At 36.6% G+C, this 22397-nt stretch overlaps 1 protein-coding gene and 1 long non-coding RNA gene across 2 annotated transcripts; one reads left to right on the top strand and one right to left on the bottom strand.

Annotated features, from left to right (window-relative positions):
- The first annotated feature begins 1649 nt into the window (after positions 1–1649).
- Positions 1650–2699, top strand: LOC121412298. Its single transcript, XR_005969595.1, has 3 exons — positions 1650–1725; positions 1962–2048; positions 2555–2699. It is a non-coding gene; the product is annotated as an uncharacterized LOC121412298 (long non-coding RNA).
- A 7122-nt stretch (positions 2700–9821) lies between these two features.
- Positions 9822–21600, bottom strand: LOC121412047 (IgGFc-binding protein-like). Its single transcript, XM_041604958.1, has 4 exons — positions 21552–21600; positions 11458–12732; positions 11126–11248; positions 9822–10261 (listed from the first exon to the last, which is right to left on the bottom strand). Exons 1-4 carry the CDS (start codon positions 21598–21600, stop codon positions 10089–10091), a joined length of 1620 nt encoding a protein of 539 aa, XP_041460892.1. The 3' UTR covers positions 9822–10088.
- Between the last annotated feature and the right edge of the window lie 797 nt (positions 21601–22397).

Consider the following 22397-nt stretch of genomic DNA (forward strand, 5'->3'; position numbering starts at 1 on the left):
GCTACCTTGAGATAATGCAGTATACAATCTTATACAACAAAGTTATTTTTTTTATACTTAATTTCCAATAAATTGAGCATGTTTTTAAACTGTTAAACAAATACTTTAAAGTTGATACCGTGGCAGATAAGATACGGTATTAAAGAAATGTAATAAAGAAATAATTACTTTCAGTGAAAGTGCTTGGTTCATGCAGGGCAGCATTTCAATGACATGTTTGTCTGCAAGTTCGATCTGACAACTCTCCTTGATTTTGATTGGCTAAGAAGCACAGTTCCTATGGTGACTGTCGGATTTTCGTCAATAAAATATCCGACATAGTCCGGGTTACGTTCGTTTTTCCTAAGGTTCGAACATTTCGAAGTTTTGTTATTCCGAAGGTTCATAATTTGGATGGCTCGTTAGTCCGAAAACAAAACAGGGTTTGTTATTCCGAAGGTTCGTTAATCCGATAAACTAATTATCGCCGTACAACAATTAAGTGTTGTGATATTAAAATAGATTTATACAGTGTTTTGAACATCAATGAAATATTATTATTTTACTGCCATAGTACTGTTTGGATTGTATGCCCCTCCCCATCTGGTTGCTTTTCTTCAAAATGGTGATATCAACGGAATCATACTAACAGTAAACGAAGCTCAATGCATTTTCTGAGTCTAAACCTAATAGTTCATGACCTTATTGTATAACTCATCCATTACCTAACTGATCTGCCCTTTGTACAAGTTACTTGCACACATATTAATAGTGTTTTGTCACATTGTTGAAAATATAGCGTGTGAGTCAAAAATTGATGACACCTCACAAATCTTCAATTTAAGGAAAAAATAGGTCATGAATATATAATTATTGTACATGGCAGAGAAGAGTATCATCTCTTAAAATAATTCGATGCCATTGTCATGGGGTATGTGTTAATGCTTAGATAATCGGGAGATATGTTTTTTTACTGTGATGTAAAGTTTGATTTGCGCCAAATTAATGGCTGCAATGAATAAATCCCGATACCCATTATGTCATTATCCTACATGAGTTAGTAAACATATTAATCCCTCTTTTCAATTATATTAACTTGAGAATTGATACTCCAAAAGATTATTGAACAATTCGTGTGTTAATTATGGAAAAAAATGTTTTGCAATGGGTTTTAACCCAACCCTTGTATATTGACATGGATTCATTAATTGGAATCATGCCTTCCTTTGGCGCAAATCAAAATTTAGATCACTGATTATCCAAACGTGTATACATACCACATAAATAAAAGTACCAAATTATCTGACAGAAGATACTGTTTCCGGGCATTATAATGACCACGTGATCATGACATAATTTTTGCCCCATAAATTTGGGTTTGAGAATTTTTTTTACTCTCACGGAAGAATGCAGTATTGTAATCAACTGAGAACAGCAATTTTTATGAAGTGTACCCTCATGATATTCCCTTAGTTTTTATGAGTCTTAAAAACAACTTTAATATTGGTTGATTTCCTTTGCTTTTTCAAGGTATTCCTCCAGGTCCTACTTTATTTTCATTACCAAATCATTGCTCATTTTATGATAAAAATTTTGAGATTTTTAAATGAATGTTTATGGTATATTTGGTCATTTTTCAGACAAAATCACAATTCGGAGCTTCAAAAAGATCCTGAGTGGGTAATTAATCTGCTAAATGATTTGGAGCTTCATCTGGATAAACAACTCAACCTGAAAGAAAAAAAGGTACGAATAGCTTGCAATAACATAAGTAAACTAAAAGTACACAATAGCAAAGTGAAATTTAGAGGAAGTTCAAAGTTTCATTTGTAGCAGTATCCACTTTCATTTGTAGCAGTATCCGCCAATAGACAGTTCTCATAAAAAAAAAGCACATTTTCTGCACAAGATATATATATGGATGTCAAATCTTTTGAAGCCAAACTTATGTTGGAAGTATTTTTTTATTAATTCTATTTCAGCATGGACCTTTAGATGGCGGGAACCTAAAACCGAATATGAAGATTCTCCTGTGCGTGAAACAATAATTGAAGGTGAAAACAATGCAAGTAAGGATATAATTGAGAAAGTAAACAGCCAAGGACCTACTATTTTTTTGCAAGTGGTTACCCCTTTTTTATTATTAGAATAGTATCAAGAAAAAGAAGAAAAAGTGTAATGGGAGGGGGATGCGGAGGAAAACACATAACAAAGGGATTTTGAGAAAACTCTACTATTGAAAAAAATTGAAAAAAAAATAGAATGACCTAGTGGGTATTTCATAAAGCTGTTCTGGTAACCCTTTCTCATGCCAAGTGATATCCCTATGTAATTAAGTCAGGACCTAACATGTTCCAGTCATGCGTAAAGTTGTGCGTAACTTTACGAACAGATATTGATAACAACTCTGAGCTAAGAAACTATTCTGATTTGCATGATTTATGCGGGTAATGGCTATAAAAAATAAAGAAAAGTGCAATAGATTCTAATCAATTAATAAACAGCTCTCTATTTGCTTATATTTCAAACAAAGTTATTGAGATTAGAGTGGTGCAATTTGTTATTTTTCTCACAGAGGCAAAATTCGGACCTTCAAGACAATCTTCATGAAACTGCCAAAGAATATAATCCTCAGCTGGATCAAGGACAGAACCTGAACGAAATACAGGTAAGAATGTCTTATAATTACATCTTTAAACTATAGACAGGTGTGCAATAAACGGAAATAATAATAATCTCGTTGACTCTATGTCCCGTATTCTGAACTCGGGTTTAAATGAAACCCTGGTTTAAAGTTGTGGTCTAACTATGGAGAGCCAATTGGGACACAAATCCCTAACAGTACACATCCAATATATTAACTCATATGACACCCAAACTGTAAGTACTTGTCTTGGAATGATAACTGAAATATTTTTCCTCCCTCATTATGAAGCAAAGTGAAAAAAAAACAGTGAGCAAAAATAATATACAACATAAAGATATTTTTTGGATTTGGGCTCCCCACGTTTTTAGCACAGAGTTAGACCGTGGTCTATTAACGACAAACCCGACTTCAGAATACGGGCCTTTACGTCAAAGCTGTTAACTTCTGAGATCATGGAAAAGCAGACCACCATCTTGTGTTTGGTGGGTTAATGTACAATCATTTCATACGGGATTCGTCAATTTGACAGCAACATTCTTAGTACGTGTACATTGAATATAATATGAAAAATACTGGGATGCATAATTTGTGTTCTCTAACGGAATCATTGTTTCACTTTTGTAGACCCTTTCAAAATAAATTCTGCCATCATGGCCATATACCCTCGACAGACATTGTTTATGGCCGAAAATCGACACCATTGATTTTCAGGGTCTTGTTTTGAAGACCTTCATTACGATATCAGAAACATACTGCTGTAGGGCATCTCTGCTCATGTGAATAAATATACCAGTGCTAATTAATTGTGATAACATTCTAACAACACCAATAAAGTTGTTTCCTTTTCGTTTTTAATCAGTGTTAATTGTTAGTCTGAAGGGACATACGCGTACCTGGACAGGTTGATTATACCATTCTTTATAAAAGTAAGGAATTTCAAAATGAGGAACTTTACAGGGATTGTTTGATTTTTACTTCATTTGTTATTCTAAAACCAATAGAAAGCTAAGCCCATAATTGAATGTTGGATACAGAAAAAATAGTATCGATCACGTGATGATGAATTTATTTGCTTTTGTTTATGGTCAAAATGTCATTATGTTTTTTGTGTGTGAAATGCTTTCCTAGCCATTATTCCGTTATCATGCTAATCAAATGCAAGTGACAAGTTTACTGGTGTTGCCAATAGTGAATTCCGATGGTTATCTATCCATGCAGAAACTCCCTTTTTCTGCCGTATAATGCGATTGGAGATGAAGAGAAAGATCCATTTGCAAAGGATAGTGTATACTTTCCAGACTTCTTCAGCTTGGTTTCATTCTCTCAATTCCAGATCCAGGGTAGTCATTTGACAAATAACTCGCTGTCAATCGAGTTACCCGGGTAAATAGAGAAAAGATGTTAGTAGGCACAAACCATGCTTGGATATACATTCGGACGTGTTTCTCCTCCTCTTAGGCATATACATGTACTCAACCCTGTCGCGCTTCCTTTCCCCATCCTGCGCATTTTTGTAGCTCAGACCCACAACCAGGGAAATAATAACCCATCTTGGGCCCGTTTCATAAAGGACTTGCAACTGTTGTAACTTTGCCATGATGGCAACTACCATGTTAATCTTAATTTTGATCGGATGCTGAGCCCTGTTGCCATGGTAATTGCCATTATGGAAAAGTTACAACAGTTGTTACTCTTTATGAAATGGGCACCTGGTCATAGATGTTAATAGAAAGCTAACTATCATTCATTGCAATGCGATTTGTTTTAGCATTTTGCGATTGATCCACAAATTATTTTCACTTTCAGCTATGCCCGATGGCATGATTGCATCCCTGGGTTTGTAGCGGAGGCATACTGAAAGTGTCGTTTTATGGCATTATAGATTTTTATCGACTTGCCTCAAGAGCAAATCGTTCAATGTTACGATATTTATTTCCTCCAAGGACAATACTAATAAAAAAAATGTATTGCGGTTCATAGCCATTCCTACCAAACACTGCGAACAATGAAAGTGCATCATTATTTTGTGTAAAAAAATGATAATAAAAAGATGAAAAGAAAACCCCCAGCATAAAGTGAAAAATTAGAGTGGAGAAAGTATGTATGTATAAATATGGGTTTTTTTTTAAGGAAAGAGGGGTCAGAGCGAAGCATTATGGAGGGGGTAACGAACGGAGATGTTGGTAGGGGGAAGGGGGAGGGGTGTCGAATAAGAAAATAGAGCGAGGGAAATGCTTATGGTATTTTGCTCATGTCAGGCACACATTGGTATACTAAAATAAATGAAATAATGATAGGATTTTTACCGATACTTTAACATCTACTTTAGATGGTTCATTTTGTCCTTTAGGAGTAGAACTCAATTATGTTAACCAACTTATCACTACAAATCTGGATCATGTAATATCTTCGATTACGAGATTTATCCCTCATCTCCTCCCTTTCTCATTCCCTCTTCTCTCCCAATATTTCTCTATTTCGCTCTGTCTGTCCGCCTGCCTGTCTGTCTCTTTTACTCTGTCTCATTCTCGTTTCTGGTCATTTCTGCTTCTCGCTCTCTCTTTCTCTGTTTCACCAACCTTTCCTTACTCTCTCCATGTCTCTTTTTCTATTTTTCACCACCAAGACTTGATGTAGTAGTCCTCCTATGAGAATATTGGCACAAGTATATGATCGATTGTGCGCGGGTCCTCTGACAGCCTTTGCTCCTCACCATAATGCATTTTTCATGATGCTGTTTGACACGTCGTAAAACATAGCGCAGCGTTCTATAATTCCCTTGCTCCAATCTAGCCGAGGTAAAGGAAGCGATGCTCATGCTGAGAAATATATGATACAGTAACGTGTAACACGGATTGGAAGAACACTCGTATACAGTTGGATTATCCTTCTACTCTTGATACGACTGTTCATCCAGGATAATCAGATGGTGAATTGGAGGGGGGGGGGGTGGGTAGATGTAGACAGGGAGAGGGAGGGGTGGGCAATTGCCGAGGGTGGGTATATTGGAGGTAAAGGAAGGGAAACTTACAAAAATATTACAAATCTATCTTGGAACAAATAAGATGGACATGACGTAGGACAGAAGGCGACAAAGCTCAAAGAAGAGGCGATACAACCGAGTACATTACATTCATAAGAATAGTTCATCAGTGGCTTGTATTCTAAATAAACCATTACACATTTATCAGGCAACTTAATTTGACGGTCGTCAGACCCAACTCAATTTCACCTTCTAAAAAATAGAGAAAGTAACATCTCAATGCTAAAATCTAGGCGATATATCAATGATGACCTGCAGGTATGTTATTATATCGAGTGCTTTTTTTTATCTACTGAGCAGAGTTATTGAGAGTGTACTACAGTGTAATCATTGCAGAGCGACATGTAGGACAATTCTATAACTACATTTTTGGATGAAGAAATTATAACAATAAATACAAAGTTTTTTTTACTGATGCAAAGTTAGCCAGTTTAACTCTTACCCGCTGCTCTCCCGACATGATCCAATTAACATATTAAAATGTATAACGTTATTTATACCGTACCCTTCTCACTTATGATATCGATTTGGGGTTCAAGTAGAATGGTCGTGACCTCGGACACCTCATTAAGCATGTTAAGTCATTAAATATTTGCATCTATGGACAAGGTTTCCCAGGTACAACACCGCGATGTATACACGTATTAATAAAGTTCAGTTAAACTTTTTTAGCTTTTTCATTATGTGGTAATCAGATATCTATTCAGAAGAGCTGTACGAAGTACGATTAGTGACCGGATTACTTGACCCTAATCTCTTGGAAAGTTTGTATATTGGCCAATCGTTCTCTCAAAGCAACGGATATCCTATTCCTTCTTTCTGTCATGTTTACGATCTCTCGACCCATCTTACTAATGAAGAATAGAAACGAATTTATTGAGCCCGCCCCGAGGAAACAGATCTCCATCTCCGCTCTTTTATGAACGCTACGTGTTCCCATCAGCTCTTCAAAAAAAAAAACCCCGATGTGCTCTATTGAATGAAAGCACGATGTTAAGAGTTCACAGAGGTACCACACATTAAATTAAGATACAGAATCTCGATATTCATATTGATGTTGATTTAAAATAGTTATGTCGCGAGAGGGGATGAACTATGTCAGGCATTGCCATTGTGGAATGTTCACTGACCCGTGATTGAGCTTAGTGAAATTTTGTTAGGATGGGGGGGGGATAGATTCTGACATAATTTTCAGAAATTAGTATCACATTTCACCCTTTTTTTTGTTCATGATTTTTTAATTGGGGGCAAGCGCCCCATCCCCCATCTGTACGCCACTGGTGGTGAGGAACCATAAAACAATGACTATAAAAGTGTGTAAAATTTCAACTTTTCTTTTCTTGATATCTAAACCTCCAACTTATTCAGATCAAACCATAAATCTAAAGAAGATATGCCTTTTTGTTTGAAATTGTATGATTTCTATGATAATTAGTTCTTTGAAATTATGTAAGTAAAAATGCATAGGACGCATGATAGAGACATTTAAAGGATGGGGGGGGGGGGCGAGAAGAATCAGAGAGAGAGAGAGAGAGAGGGATAAAAAGAAGGAAATTGTGGAATTATGATTATATTATATTGAAATCTCATAATCTTAGAAAATGCTCTGTATTCATGAAAAAAGGCATTATTCATGAAATCATAATCTTTCTATGATATGAGAAAATATTTCATTATGAACCAGCGATTAGATTAACCTTGAAAGAAAATAAGGAGAAATTGTGAAATAGCTTCAATAATCTTTTTCATCCTCATTCTACATCTCTGTGTGTGTGTGTGTGTGTATTTGAGTTTTGTCAGACGTGTATCAATCAGATATGATTATTTACGTCTGGGACCGACCTTTAACGTCACCATCCGAAAGACGTGACCAGGGCTCGAACCTCGAACCTCTGCATCAATTTGTAACTTTCCCACAGCTTGGATTACAGGCGCACGCCACAACGCCCAGTTGTGGGCGTAGTAATCAGGGTCCGTAGATGGCGCTCAGTCATATGAAAAAAAGATATCCCATAACTGCTTTAGCAAGATGCATAAGTTACTTGTACTTCCGATGAGAGAGGGAGAGAGAAAGAGAGAGAGAGAGGGGGGGGGGGGGGGTGGATGGATATTGAAATTGAACTTCGTGTAATTGTATGTGGTTAAAGAGCATATCGCTGGAACTTTAGTAAAATCTAATCAACATAAGAACGTGATTGGGTTTTGAAATTTAGTGCCATTTTGTGAAAATAGTTCAATGCATGCCGTCATGAATATGCAATACATAAGCTAATAATGATGTCCTGTCCCCACTTACCATTTTCTTGTCATGTTCTTGTAATGTGTGTAGAAAATATCTCCTGTGTAACAAAATAAATTTCATCAATGTTGATCTTAAACCCCAGTATTCAATACCGTTTTTAATTCTTCGAGGTGCTTCGAGGTGGACCCAGAATATGACATCTTCGCGTGTCCTTCGCATATAAAATTCATGAAGACATGCATAGAACTGTTTCAATGCCATCATGAAGACCTTTAACCCTTAATAGACTGGGTTATTTCGACGCCTAAGAAGACGGGGGTGGGGCTGATTCAGGACGACATAAGGTGTAAAATATGTTTAGATCTTCAGTTTACCACTTCTGCCTAGATGACTTTGGTTTTTCTTTCTTCAAAGGGTCATAACTACTATCCAGTCAATGTTTTTGTTCTCGTTATCATGGCTATATATTATACCATGTATGCTGCATTGAAGTGCAAAAAGGAGAGACAAGATGTACGTGAATAATTAATCCTTTATCATTGAAAACTCAACCACAAATCGTCGAGTAGATCTACGCTTACATGACTTTTATGTTACCGCACTTACGACTAAATGCACCGTAGATGGAGCTCTAATGGATCTGAATTAAACACACATTGCTTCTTTGACACTTCAAAAAATGCGTGTTAATCTTTTTAATATACCAGTAGTACATCATGACGTTCCCATCAAATCTCATTCCTTAGATGCACAACTGAAAAACTTCCTAAGAATGAATTTAGTTAAGTACTTACATAGGAATTGCAGAGAAATGTTTGCTGATATACGCATAAAATCACAACCATACATCACAAGAAGCTAATTAAAATCATAAACATTTGACCTTAACTTTGTTTATATTGATCAAAATAAAACCTACCAGAGACGCTTCCTGTGTTTCCACATGCAGCTAAAGAATAACAATTGACAGCAGTGAACTATTCAAATCGTCCCCCAAAACTCACTTAATTCAGCAAATGTGTATATAGTGATTAACTTACGTGCGTATATGTGATTTTTTTTAAACAGATATATGGCGCAATATAAATGATGTGGATCATCATCATCATTATCACTTTCCCCGAAATACCCAATCACAATATTTTGGCACTTCGTGGAATTTTCAAATATGGGTTTTACAATAATAAATAGTGAAATAGAGACAGAACCAAAATTATGTGAGCACGAAGTGAACGCGCAAAAGTTAGGCAAATAATTCATTGACATCACTAATATCAGATTGAAAAAAATCTTGTGTACAATATCCTGAATTTTTTCTTCACCCTAAAAAAAAAGAAATGTTAACTAAACATTTGAAAGGTTGGAGGAGTGACAACATTTTCTAAATGTTGCATTTACCACTTTGAATGGTTCTACCCAACACTTAAAATGTTGGATTCAGCTTTATGCAAGGTTAGATGCAACATTTCGAAAAAGTTGTCACTCCTTCAACCTTTCAAATGTTGATTTAACATTCGAATTTTCATAGTGTTACTTTCCGGAAATTACCTAAAAGTGTAGATTTCTTTGAAGTCAGGTAGTTTCATTTAAAGCAGAAGCCCTGTAAGCCTCCTACAACTTAGAATATAACACAGATAAAAACGAGCCCATCATGCATTCCAAGACGATGATATATTAATGAATGACCACTGCATTACAGCTATCTACAAATTACGATTATTTAAGATGAATTTAAACAGGCCCTAATAAGATGTATGAAGCCATTCCTGATTAGTAACCCCTTTGATTACACTAATACCAAGTCTTCCACTCAGAGACTAGTGCGTAGGTCGATGATGAATAATAGGAAATCATATATTCGAAGTAAAATGCCAGCAGCAGCTTCGAATTTCCCTCTATAAGTAATAACAGTGACATTTGTGAATCGATATAATAAGAAAGCTTAATGTGTTGTCAGAGGAATGTGTTTTTATTCATTATATTTGTAATTTCACAACCGGATAACCACACATTTACTTTATCTAAATACAATATTTTCTGAAGCGAAAAATTGTGCAGTTTAGTTTCAGTCAAATTTCGGTCAATCTCTCCATACACAAACCACCCCCTCTACCTCTCCCGATCTCATTCTGTTACCATTACCACCGCAATCGGAAGTCCGTGAACCACAAATGTTATTATACGGTTCTTCGTATGACTTGCATGGTAGCCGACCCACTTCCTGAGGTCCCAAAGGGTCGAATCCCGACGAAGTATCTTTCTCCTACGCTCAAGTTGCGAAGCCAGTAATTCATCCGATGAGGGTTATGAATGATTACGTTACGACACTTGCAGAAACCAGGGTCTCGAGCTAGGGAATAGAAAAAAAGGAAGAAGAATGGAAAGACGGGGGAAAAGGAAACATGAAACATGAAGGAGAACACCGTTTGAGAAATGGAGCAAGCATGTGCAATAAATATTCCATGCATAAAATCTGGTAAAGTAGGCTGTTATGTGTTCGGACAAGCATTTATGAATGCAGTGACATGTGTACCTACAACTATAATTATTCGAATTCTTATTGAACACCTTTTCTTGTAAATGACATGAAATAATAATCTTTTTTTTGTAAATGTATGAAACAGTTAATCTAAAAAACTAAATGAAAACTAAGCAACGAGCAAGTAAAAAATTTAACAATTTATTATTTAAGAAAACCAAAAGTCATAAATACATATACCGAGAATATCCTAATTCAATACATTATTATGGACAACTCGAAATAATTGTCAATTTTTGTCTCGACTGCATAGCAGAGCGAGACTATAGGCGCCGCTTTTCCGACGGCGACGGCGTCGTCAACATTGAAATCTTAACCAAGGTTAAGTTTTTGAAGTGTCATCATAACTGGACCTCGTTCATGAAACGTAAACGTAAGGGTAATTACTAAACATCCTGCCTGTGTTTCAGGTCACATGACCAAGGTCAAAAGTCATTTGGGTCAATGAACTTAGAACATGTTGGGGGAAACGTGCACCCTTTGTATACATATACAGTGTATACTTCTAACCAAAACTTCTTGTAACACGTTGATTGTCAAATCGGGCGTAAAATGACAATTTTCAGAATAAATACATTTTACAGTATCAAATCAAAATGAAATTTAGTTAATAATACTGAATACTGTCTCGTGAGGTGTTTTACTTTTCATAACATCTTAATTAATAGTCCTTACCTGATTTTATTTGTATCCTGTATCCCTTGGGTTGTCCAGGCCAGGAAGATGGCTTCTGCCAAGTGAGCTTAACCCCATTTTTTCCCTTTGGTCTGTTGCCAAACATGGTGACAGGCGGATAATCTGCAACGGAATATTCCATCAAAATGGTGCTATAATGACTGTATGGAATGGCAGTGTTAGTTTCATCTAATCTGTGCATGTAGAATGTAATTGTTTATAATGATCGAAAAGAACAAAATTATAAATAGTTCATGGTATTAATTTTGGGGTTATCCCTATTGTAATTAAAAAAATATATATTTATCATTTTGATTCATTTTTCACTCTACCTTGCTGTGGGTCTCTGTCTGATTCTTGATTGCTGTTCCCCGAAAACCCGACAGGATAGGCATATGACATTTCGTCATCGGTCACGTGGACAGTCACTGAGTACCCTACATCAGGTGACTCATGATGTAACACATGATTTCCACTGTCAACTGGAGTTCGGATGACACAATCTACCCCGTCGCTGGCTCTCACTATGGATGTTGAACTTGGTAATTCTTCGAGATCCAACTGGAAGCCCTCGGTATTTACACAGTCGACCGTAATAAGTAGATGAGACTGACCATTTCGGTTGCTGCTGGTAATAGAAGGTACCAAGATCGATCCGGTAACCCGATGATTATCTGGAGTTAGAGCCGTAAGAGCCTGTCCATTTCCTTCATAAAGTATGACGTACACCGGTTTGTCGGATTGCACCACGTATATATTATTTGGACGGGCTCTTTCGAGTGATGACTCCCCAAGCATCAGAGGAGACGCTACCTCGGATCCACCACCTAATAGTCGAAGAGTAGTCTTGTCGGATATTGCAAAGATTTGATAAACGCTGTCTTCAGAAGACTTATACGTCGTCACCACGAACCTCTGGCCCCACTGGTCGGTTGGTAGTAGTTGGTGAGGCTGCCTGCACAGGGTTGTACCTGGCATATTCGGGTCGCAGTGATCCCCTACAATGACAGAAACCGGGTTATCAGAGACTATTAAGGTTCCTGTCAAGTCACCATCACTCCGAAGAATAAGCGACTCGAATCTCTGAAGGTTTACATGAAATTCATCTCCTTTGTTGTATCGCATCCCGTCAAGCTCTACAAATGAACTTGGAACGATGTTTATATCTGATCGACTTCCTGCGGCCGTAACGATCAGTTCCGTCGGTGATGCTGCATTTCCAGGATCCACGACAAAGTACTGTGTACCTAGCATCGATGTCGGCAAGGAAAGGAACGCGGTTGGCATGCTGGGCATCAAGTGCTCCTGATGCATGCGGACAGCGATTGGTTCATCAGATACAACGTGAAGCGCACTTGTCTGGGTACCGACCTCCTTAGCAGATAACCTGCAGTTCAAGAGGACGGGTATGGTGCATCCCTCTCCAACGGAGAAGTGCAATGATTTATCTTGGCCTGGGACGGTCAAGTTGATGCTTGCCGAGGAATCCACACCTGATATGTATAGCTTAGGATTCTCATCATACACCACATCCTCACCGTACGTAGTATAGAAAGCAGGGATGACAAAGTCTCGACCAGCCGTGCCTGGGATAGAGGCTTGGATATCTAGGAAAATGAGTGATGATGAGGCAATTAATATTATTAACCTTGCAATTAAAATCAATTAAAAGATACGTATAGGCATATACAGGGTGTTTGGAAAAGGTAACCGAAGTTCAAAGGTCAGCTTTATCAGAATTACATTATCTATTCTTTTAATTTCTATTCTACAGTAATTGAGTAACGTCATCAAATTTAATTTGACACATTCCTTCGACAGAGTTGTCACAGGTCACAGAGTTGTGGTCTATCGAAGGCAAAAGGTACAAAACTAACTTTTTCCAAGTTTTGGGTTTTAATATACGAATGCACGAAACCAACGTTGTTGTAAGGTTTTTGTTTCATCAGTTTTCCCTCCCAAATTTAGGTGAAATGCTATTCCCTATGTTAAATTTATGTGAGTTACCGACAACATATTATCTGCCTAGCTTCATTCTCTGTTGAATATGTCGTTCACCCCTAAATTTTGCATCAACACTTTCAAATTTTTCACAGTACCTTACAATCGATGCTGCATCAGTGTCTTGCATTGCTCGTTTAACCATTGCTGGATTGTGACAAAAAAAACATTTATCTTATGCTAAACATGTGCCTGTAAGTCACCAAGGATGTACTGAACTAAAATTGCTGCCAGATACCACTTTCGTAACATTTACTTGCAAAAAAGTTACAAGATTGGTAACATTTCGCTGATATTTGCGGGAAAAAATCTCCGATGAAACCAAAACCTTTAATAGGTGGGTTTCGTGCATGTGCATTTAAACCCGACATTTCGCTGATATTTGCAGGGAAATCTGTGATGTAACCCAAACCATTAATACAACAAAGCGGTTTTCGTGCATGTACATTAAAACCCAGAACTTGGAAAAAGTGGGTTTTTGTACCTTTCGCTTTCGATGTACCTCTGACCCGTGTTGTGACGCAGGGAAGGAGTCCTTGTTGTTGAGTTAGTCAATTTTTAAGAATAAAAATCACAAAAATAAATAATGTATTCTTGATAAAACTGACCTTTGAACCTCCGATAACTTTTTTAAAGAAACATCCTATATCGCTATTGTGACTGTGTAGTCATAATGGCAGCCTCACTTTGGTTGAGAGAGAATACGAGTAACATTGTGTATGATCGATTGTTTCACTTTATTTTTTTAAATGTGAAATCTCACAGCACACTCTAAAAATAGGGCGCTAACGTCATCATTTTATAATTTAACTGCACTTCGAACTTACACTAAGACAGCATGCAACACTTTCATTGGACACCAAAAGTGCTGCTTTTAAGGTGGTGTCACACCTTGGCGTTTTAGACAGCGTATGCCCGACGTATCAAAATTTCTCTAAAACGTCGGCATACGCTGAACTTTGATTTTTTTTCAACTCTGGGCGTATACTTAGCGTATTCATAACGAGTTGGACGTATACATAACGTATCAGTAACTTATAGCGAACGCTTCGTTAACTTATAAGTAACGTATTCCAACGAATGCTTAGCGTATTGCTGGCGTACATGTACACAACTTATGCCCTACGATAGCCTAACTTACGCACAGCGCGCGGCAGCGTATCGCTGACGAACACGTGTCGTAGCCTATAAAAAGGCTGCCCTCGACTGGGAACTTTTCTTTCCTTTCTTTTACTTTTCAAACTGACATAACTTGAACAAAGAAATTATCATATTTTGAAAAAAAAGAAAAGTATATTTATAAGGCAACAATAGTCAAAACTGACTAATTTGCCTATTCAAAATAACAACAACAACAACGACAACATTCAAATCATAACCGCACGATACATCACCGTATCAACACCACCGCCATGCCGAAGAAAACTCCTGTGAACCCCACCTTTGTACATGTATACCAATTCCTATAAACGTTGTCAATACGCCTTTATACAATGTATACGGTAGCTGTAAGTTATAAACATGTTCAGTAAGTTTTGTGGTCGTCCGGAGCACGTCTTCATACGTCAATATACGTTGGAGTTAAGTTACACATACGTTCAAAGCACGTTACTCATAGGTTAGAAGTAAGTTTTAGGGTACGCTGGACATTATCTCGACGTACATCGACTTATGAGTAACTTACGAGTAACGTGTGTCAACGTGTATCAACGATGGCGTAACTTGCCTACAACTTATGGCCCGCGTATGCGGGACGTATGAGCCATACGCTGGCATACGTCGAAAAATTGTGTGCTTGCACAAAATTTTTCGACGACCTCGCCGTATGAGGACGTATACCAGCGTGTTTTAGCGTACTCTTAACGTATGCAAAACTTACCCGTAACGTATTCGACGTACGCCAGCGTATTCGCCAAATTCCTCATACGTCGGGCATACGCTGTCTAAAACGCCAAGGTGTGACAGCGCCTTTAAGCTCCTTTAGCACGCAAGTTCTGAAACAGCACTTTTAAGAGCAGTCACTATATAGGAACTCCTAGCACTTGATTATCAAAAGTGCAGATATGGTAACCCCTTAAAAAATGTGAGCCAATACAGTGTGTATCAAAAAAAAAGTTTACACTTTGAAAAAGCCCTGGGAATTTAAAAATATACAACATGTGGGTAATTTTTTCACATATAATCTTGGGTTTGGGTCTCATCTATCAAATGAAAGTAAAAGTTTTGTCAGAATGTTACACTTGAATGAGCACTGTCCATTTGTGTAAAGCTCGCAGAAATCGGTTTGCGCAGAAATGCTTGTTTTCATGCTGTGTCAAGGGGAAAGGGCAAAATCAAACTTACCCTGCGAAACATTTCTCATACATTTCCCTTGCACTTTCAGCCAATTGAAATAAAACGGATACATTCAAGCATTTCGTAACAATTTTGCCACCCAAGTTTGAAGTTTCAACTCTTAGTACGCATAACCTTTACCCTGTTTGTGCCAGCTGGATCTGAGGACATAACTGAATCTGAACAAAAGTTTATATTAGACATCTCCAGCATTTTTCACTAGGTTTTTATCATTGAAAGTGGGTTTACATTTCATTTTTCATTTAATACTTGTTTCTCCACACTTTCCCTAGCTTGGCAATGATTAACAAAATGAAAATCAAGCCTAAGCCATTCCATGTAAATGACAGCTCAATGTAAAGCAAATATCGTCACGATGGCCTCGGTGTTTTGGGGAGTGGGGTGGGGTAAAATGCACCCTTCGAAGTGTTTTGGGCAAGGAAACAAGTAAAAAAAGATAGAAGATATCTTCAAATCAATTTTAATAGCTCAATCCCACGTATTCTTCTTGATTAAGGTTTACTTATATTCGCATAAATATTTCAAAATTCTGCGCAAATCATTTTTCACTAACTTTTCAAAAGTAAGTGGTGCTCACTCAACCGGAAATATTTTTTGGCAGTTATATCGTCATTTGCTTAAATGGATCTGTTTCAATGTTAAAATGTGGAAAAATATTCAGGATATTACAAATGGATAATTTTACAGGATTTTTTCAAAGTGTAAACTTTTTTTTGATACGCACTGTAGTTCGGAAAGCAAAAAAGCGTTTGCGCAGCATTTTAAATGAAATAAAAATATAGCGGGTTACACAACTAGACACTCTCAGATATTAACAAAAAATAAGATTATGACGCTTGACAAAACCAGCTACTTATTTGTAAACCACTTTTTACTTTCCCAAATAATTTAGATTTATCACTTACAAAATATAAACATAACAAAATAATGAAACTTGACTTACCGCGGACTAATCCAAATACAATGAAATATAGTAACACACACCTGTCCATCTTTAACCTAAAACCATGCTAACACTAGAACAAGAATGAAACGGATTCACTGTATCTGCTCTTCAGAAACAAGAACTAGGTATTTAAACTTGGCTTTGCTTGTGTAACTTTGTTTACAGTTCGCAGCTTCCTCCGATGAAGAGTGCAAGGACCTGGATCATTAAAGACAAAGTCAAAGTTTTTGGAGTTACTAACCCAAGAACAAAATGAAAATCAATACATAAGATAAAAAAGGAGAGAGCATAACATAATTTGTATTTTGGGTTTTTTCCTATAACAATTGAAAAAATTTCTCCCCATTTTATCTTACAGCTTCGAACAAAATGAATTGAACATACCTTGCTCAATATGATTTACGGTTGTTTGATATTGAAGGGAATTGAAGTCGAAATGTACCTACAAACCTACAATGTATACCTTCATTGTTTTATTCAGTTTCTAGGGAATTGGAGAATATGTAACATTCGAAACGATGCCCACAATTATTTTTCAGTACACAATTTTATTGATTTGAAAGGGCATAGACTGTGCCCACCCCTTAATTAATCCCGAGATCCACTGCGCCTTTAAGATTTTCAATTGTAACTATAGGAAACAGTATAGTTTCTTCAGCCGCCCAACCCGCGATCCCATTTCCCATAACCATGATAACTTGGCAAAGATGTCAGGGTCACAGATTCGAATATGTTATAGTTTTGACAAGAGTCAAGAAAGAATGGCAATATCATAGCAAAATAAATCTATTAAACTGTAACATGTCAGAAGAAAAAAACAATAAAGCTCACAGTGCGAACTTTGTTTTTCGCTATGGCTCATGATGCGGAGAAAGGTAAAAGCATTTCGAGAGAAGGAATAACGGTGAATACCATGTTATCGTTTTATTATGGGCCACGCTGGCTGATCTTGAGCATGTTGCTCCGTTTGAAAATTATTTACCAACGGGGACAAATCCGGAGTCAAGTGTATTCATGATCAGTCAAAGAGTTCACTTGATTAACGCAGAACAGGTGTAGAAGAAATGTCCCCAAAAGTTCATTGGTCTTTTGATTTAATATCATCCATTCTGAAAAAGTACAAAGTACCCAGCAATATGTATGAAGTTAATGTTGGTGTTCGGGATATTTTTCAGCGGCATAATTATTTTACTTGCGTGTAAACCAAAACTGCAAACACTGCACATGATATTTGTTGTTTAATATATATATATATATATTTATTTATATATATATACATATACATACAATATACATATTCAAACAAATTTGTTATATATTGATCTTAAAGCGTATATCATTGTGAAAGAAAACAAAACAGTGTGGGAACCCAGTGTGATAAATTTGCTAAGACATTGGATTTGTACCAAACTTAAATTTTGAAGTAGGCATCACTAGTTCTTTTTCACTATTCAATCAAAACGGGTTTATAGATTGGGATTTGCAGATGCATTATATGCAACAGAGTTAGAATCGTTCGGAATTTAAATAAAAGCAGGGTAATTTTTTATCCTCTGGGTGAAAAAGAAATCTTTGTGAAGATTATTAGTCCATCCAGGATTTAAAGTGTGTCCCGCAAAAAAGGTAACCTGTTTTCAAAGACAGATTTCACAATCTGTCTTATTTGATTGTCATGGAAAGGGTAGACTCATCTTTAGTTTGAAACCAACAGCTTAGCAAATCGTTCACAAATGGCAGATTTTAAATAAATACTGAGACAAATCTGAAACGATCTGCGCCGCGGAAACTCACGTGTGAATGTGAATCCGTTCTCGATCGCTGAGAGAATCCTAACAAAGAATACCTTAGAAATACTAAGGCCCAATCGTCGAATAAGCACCCTTGTCGTATGATGCTCCTCCTATCTTGTCCAATTTTACTGCGCAACTTGGTTTTGACATTGAATTTTTTTAAAACTCGTATTGCTCATTATTGAGTGAAGTGTTCGTCACATATTAGCTATCAAGAGCCGGAATAATTGAATTATATGATGCTGTAAATTACATACCATGATTCATTTGCCTTTGAAGAAAAAAGACCTGGGAATCCCGGTTTTCTTTTTTTTTTCTGAGACGCACTGTATGATTTGTCCTTCCTATTTGATCATACAAAAAACAACCCTCAACACTCACCACATAGCGCCATCTACAGCTCATCAGTGGAACAATCAAGATTGTCGACATTTATTCTTTCTTTGGACTTATGCCCATGCCCAGCCACACAGGACTTTAACTAAAAAATCTACTGATTGTATGTCAATGAGGATGAGAATAATAATATGCGTTTATATTGTACCATCTATCTAGAAATAATTTATTTCGAGGCGCATTGTAATGTTTATTATTACCCCATCAGCTTTAGCTAATTAAGGCGGCCTTCACGCGCTCATTGCATTTCAAAAAAATAATCAGGCTGGGTACTTATTCACTTCACCTGGGTTGAGTGCTGCACAATGTTGGTTAACATCCTGCTGAAGGAAAACACGTCATGGCTAGGATTCGAACCCACGTCCCTCTGATCGAGAGACAAGAACCGTAAACACTAGACCACGACGCCCCCACTGTAAGTATTGTAATACCTTTGATCGGTCTTGAGTTGGTTTCGCTTGTCTGACTAAATACACAGCGCCATATATTGGCGTAGCAATATACTGGCTCAGAAGTTTCCGATTCGAGATTGAAGTCTGTCTTTAGCTTTGGTACATGGTACATACCCCCCCCCCCCGGTGCGTCCAAAACTATTCCATTTCATCATGAATATGAATGTGTGTGCCTTTAGACGTTTATGAATAGGAAATAAAAATGAAAATGTGTTCTACATTGTTGCAATTTTGCATGAAATTGTTTTTTTCTTAGTGACGATTTGAATACAGATATTTTCGTGTTTTTCTCTCTTTGGTACATACCCCCCCCCCCAATAAAAGGCTGACAATTTCAGGATTGAATTTAAAATGGTAACGTTGCCACCCAATGGTAACTCGCATGGAATCCTCGATTCTGATTTGCTGTTGATCAGCTTTATCAAAGTCGTTACCTTTGGATGGCAAAGTTACCATACTTTTATGCAACGGGTCCCAGATGAATACGAAATGAAAATGTGTGATTGACAAATTCATCTTAAAAAAAAACAACAGAAAACCTTGGTAAAGTGACAGTTCTCAAACTGCTTGCATTAGTTGATATGCATGGCCTATCTTAAATCTTCGATTCCTGGACTCTGGAAAGTGATCGGATCACTTTCTTTGGATATGACCTTTATAAAATAGATCACCGTCAATAACATCGTACCATCTTGAGATGGACAGGTTATAGCAGTCACAACAACGATACAACCTGATGATTTTTTCATTCGATTTAACGTTAATCGATTTGATCGTTCTGGAGTCAATTTCGTATGTGTGACTGTATATCCTTATGAATTTAGAGGATGGAAGCGGTCGTTACTAGTAGCTTATTCATTCGTTGGTAAGATAAGCATAGGCGGACCCGTCACTTTCAAGATTATAAAAAGTGGCCAGGATGCCCCGCTTTTTAGGTCTGAATCGCCAAAAAGAATTCAGCCTGCACTTCGCTCTCACTTTTAATTATATACACATCTTGATTATAAACATCTACGCCTTGATTTCCCTTGCAAATTTTAAGTTCAACTGAGTCATAAATTGAAAACACCCCACCAACACTGTCGGACATTCGAATTGACATGGTGTCACTTGGCCGAATTTTAAAATATTATTGAAAGCTATAGATATGAAACACGATTCAGGACTCATGCACTTTGAGTATGAGTACAAAGGGCCTGATGATAATTATACAACTTGTTATAGAGCATGTACAACCCGAGGTTTTGTTTTCGATGATAATTCACTTGTTATAGTAAATGCTAATGTTTTTTATGACAGCGTAAAAAGACCCAAAATTGATGATTCCTTACTTAATGTAACACGTACTCTTTGTTTATGATCTATCTAGCACTTCAGCCCGTATCCCATTTAATACCAAAGAGTTTTTCGTTCAGCAATGAGTCTTTCGAGAGTCTCCTCGACTTATATTTTATCAGTTGTCCAAAATAAAAAAAAAAAGAAAAGAGGAAGAAAATAAAATACACCTCAACAAACAAGCATACAAAATGTGAGCAAATAGGATATTGCACGCCTCTGTACGCATACTTGCTTGATTTATCTTTTGATTTGTCAGCTTTATTCGGATTCTAGTTAACAGTTTCTAATCCTATTACAATTCGGTGATCTGGAAATGTTAAGTACATGCATTGTCGCAAGCAATCCGTCACAGAATCACTTCATTGATAATGTTGTTTGATTGAATTACAACATTATTTACGCCCAGACTGCGTCACGATTGAAGCCCGATGCATACATGTAGAATTGAAGAATGAATGTATCCTTGATGGACTATCGGAGAAAACCTTTTGTTGTGAATTCAGAGAGGTATCGGGCAATTCATTAAGATTATAAGAAATCGGATCAATGGTGACTTTGTAAAGAAGAGGAGATAGAGACGGTAAAGGTTGACTAATCTTAGTGCTAAATCTGTTTAAACATCTACCTCCATGGTTTGAAGGACGCATAAAACAGTTTGGGAAATGTCCTTATTTAGGCAAATCCCCCAAGTAAAAAGTTACTTAAAAATGGTTAACGAATTAAATTTTATGCGCTTATATTCGATATTCGACAAAATCTGTCAAACAATATGAAAGTTAATATGAAACCTTTGTTTTAAACATTTATATCATATCGGTCACACAGTTAATTTCATTGCATTGTATGTATAATCGAAAATATAACAACATCGGGATCAAATCCCGAGGGAAAAAGGATCATCAAGGAAAACACCACATATTAAAAAAAAATCAAAAATTAAAAGTGAGATTTCCATTAAGTAGTGGTTTTATTTTGAAGCAGCCCTAACTTTTTAAAAATTATTTATGTATAAATTTTACATAATGTATGAAGCAATGGTATTTTGGGTCAATTCTTGTCCTTTTTTTGGTTTTGTTTTATTGATGTAGGTTCTCTAAATTAAGCCAAACAACCATGGAGTAATCCAATGCTACAATATTTGAATTTACCTCCAACATATCCAAATAGATAAGCCTCAACCATGTCCTTCGGTAGCATCTTTTTACCATTTTGAAGTATTTGCATAAGAGAGACTGCAAGTGTTTGACTTTCCCCCAAAGTTTCACTACTTTTTCAATCCAGCAAAAGAAAACTTACAAATTACAAGTACTGGGATTCGAATCCGCAAATGTGCCATTCAACATGCATTTTACTTGCCTCACACCCCCTGCACCTCACCGACAATGGCAACACGAGACGTGTTTTTATCAAAGGAGATAAACCCTTAATGTGCCTATTATGGACCTAATATTCTCAAAACTACAATGTACGTTAAACTGCATGGGAACCATTTGTTTGGTACATCCAGTAGATATAATTATTCAAAGGCTGAGCTCCCGACGAGATGATTTTGAAGAGAAAAAAAATATTCGATAAGCATACCAGTGATTATTTCTCTAATGCGGAATGTTTCCTGAAAAATATGCCATTATATCATCTTTTTTTTATTAATCTCAACATAATTTTTCTCATTCAAATCATTTGGCAAATGAAACGACGATGTCACATACTTTGTCCTATGGAGTTTTTGTGTAATATATGAAAATAGAATGAGCTCTTTAAAAATAATTAAAAAAAGATCTCCACGAAACCACTCTGAATTATAGATATAATCTTGATTTTTTATGATGATTCAAACCATGTTCTACATAATTTTCGCCAAAAATGAAATATTTCACGTTATAGTTATTTACAAAATAAAGAGTGAATTCGTAAAACCATCGGCTTTCTCATTTGTATTTAACATGATCTGTATCATCATTCTTATGTGGAAATGCGCGAAACATATCGTCACT

This window comes from Lytechinus variegatus, chromosome 3, assembly GCF_018143015.1.
Source record: "Lytechinus variegatus isolate NC3 chromosome 3, Lvar_3.0, whole genome shotgun sequence".
NCBI lineage: Eukaryota > Metazoa > Echinodermata > Echinoidea > Temnopleuroida > Toxopneustidae > Lytechinus > Lytechinus variegatus.

Excerpts from the sequence above, each read along its gene's own strand:
- LOC121412047 (XM_041604958.1), bottom strand. The coding sequence starts at position 21,600 with ATGCTACCGAAGGACATGGTTGAGGCTTATCTATTTGGATATGTTGGA. Across the intron at positions 12,733-21,551 it reads TCTATTTGGATATGTTGGAG|ATATCCAAGCCTCTATCCCA; the intron begins GTAAATTCAAAT and ends TCATTTTCCTAG. Across the intron at positions 11,249-11,457 it reads AGACAGAGACCCACAGCAAG|ATTATCCGCCTGTCACCATG; the intron begins GTAGAGTGAAAA and ends ATTCCGTTGCAG.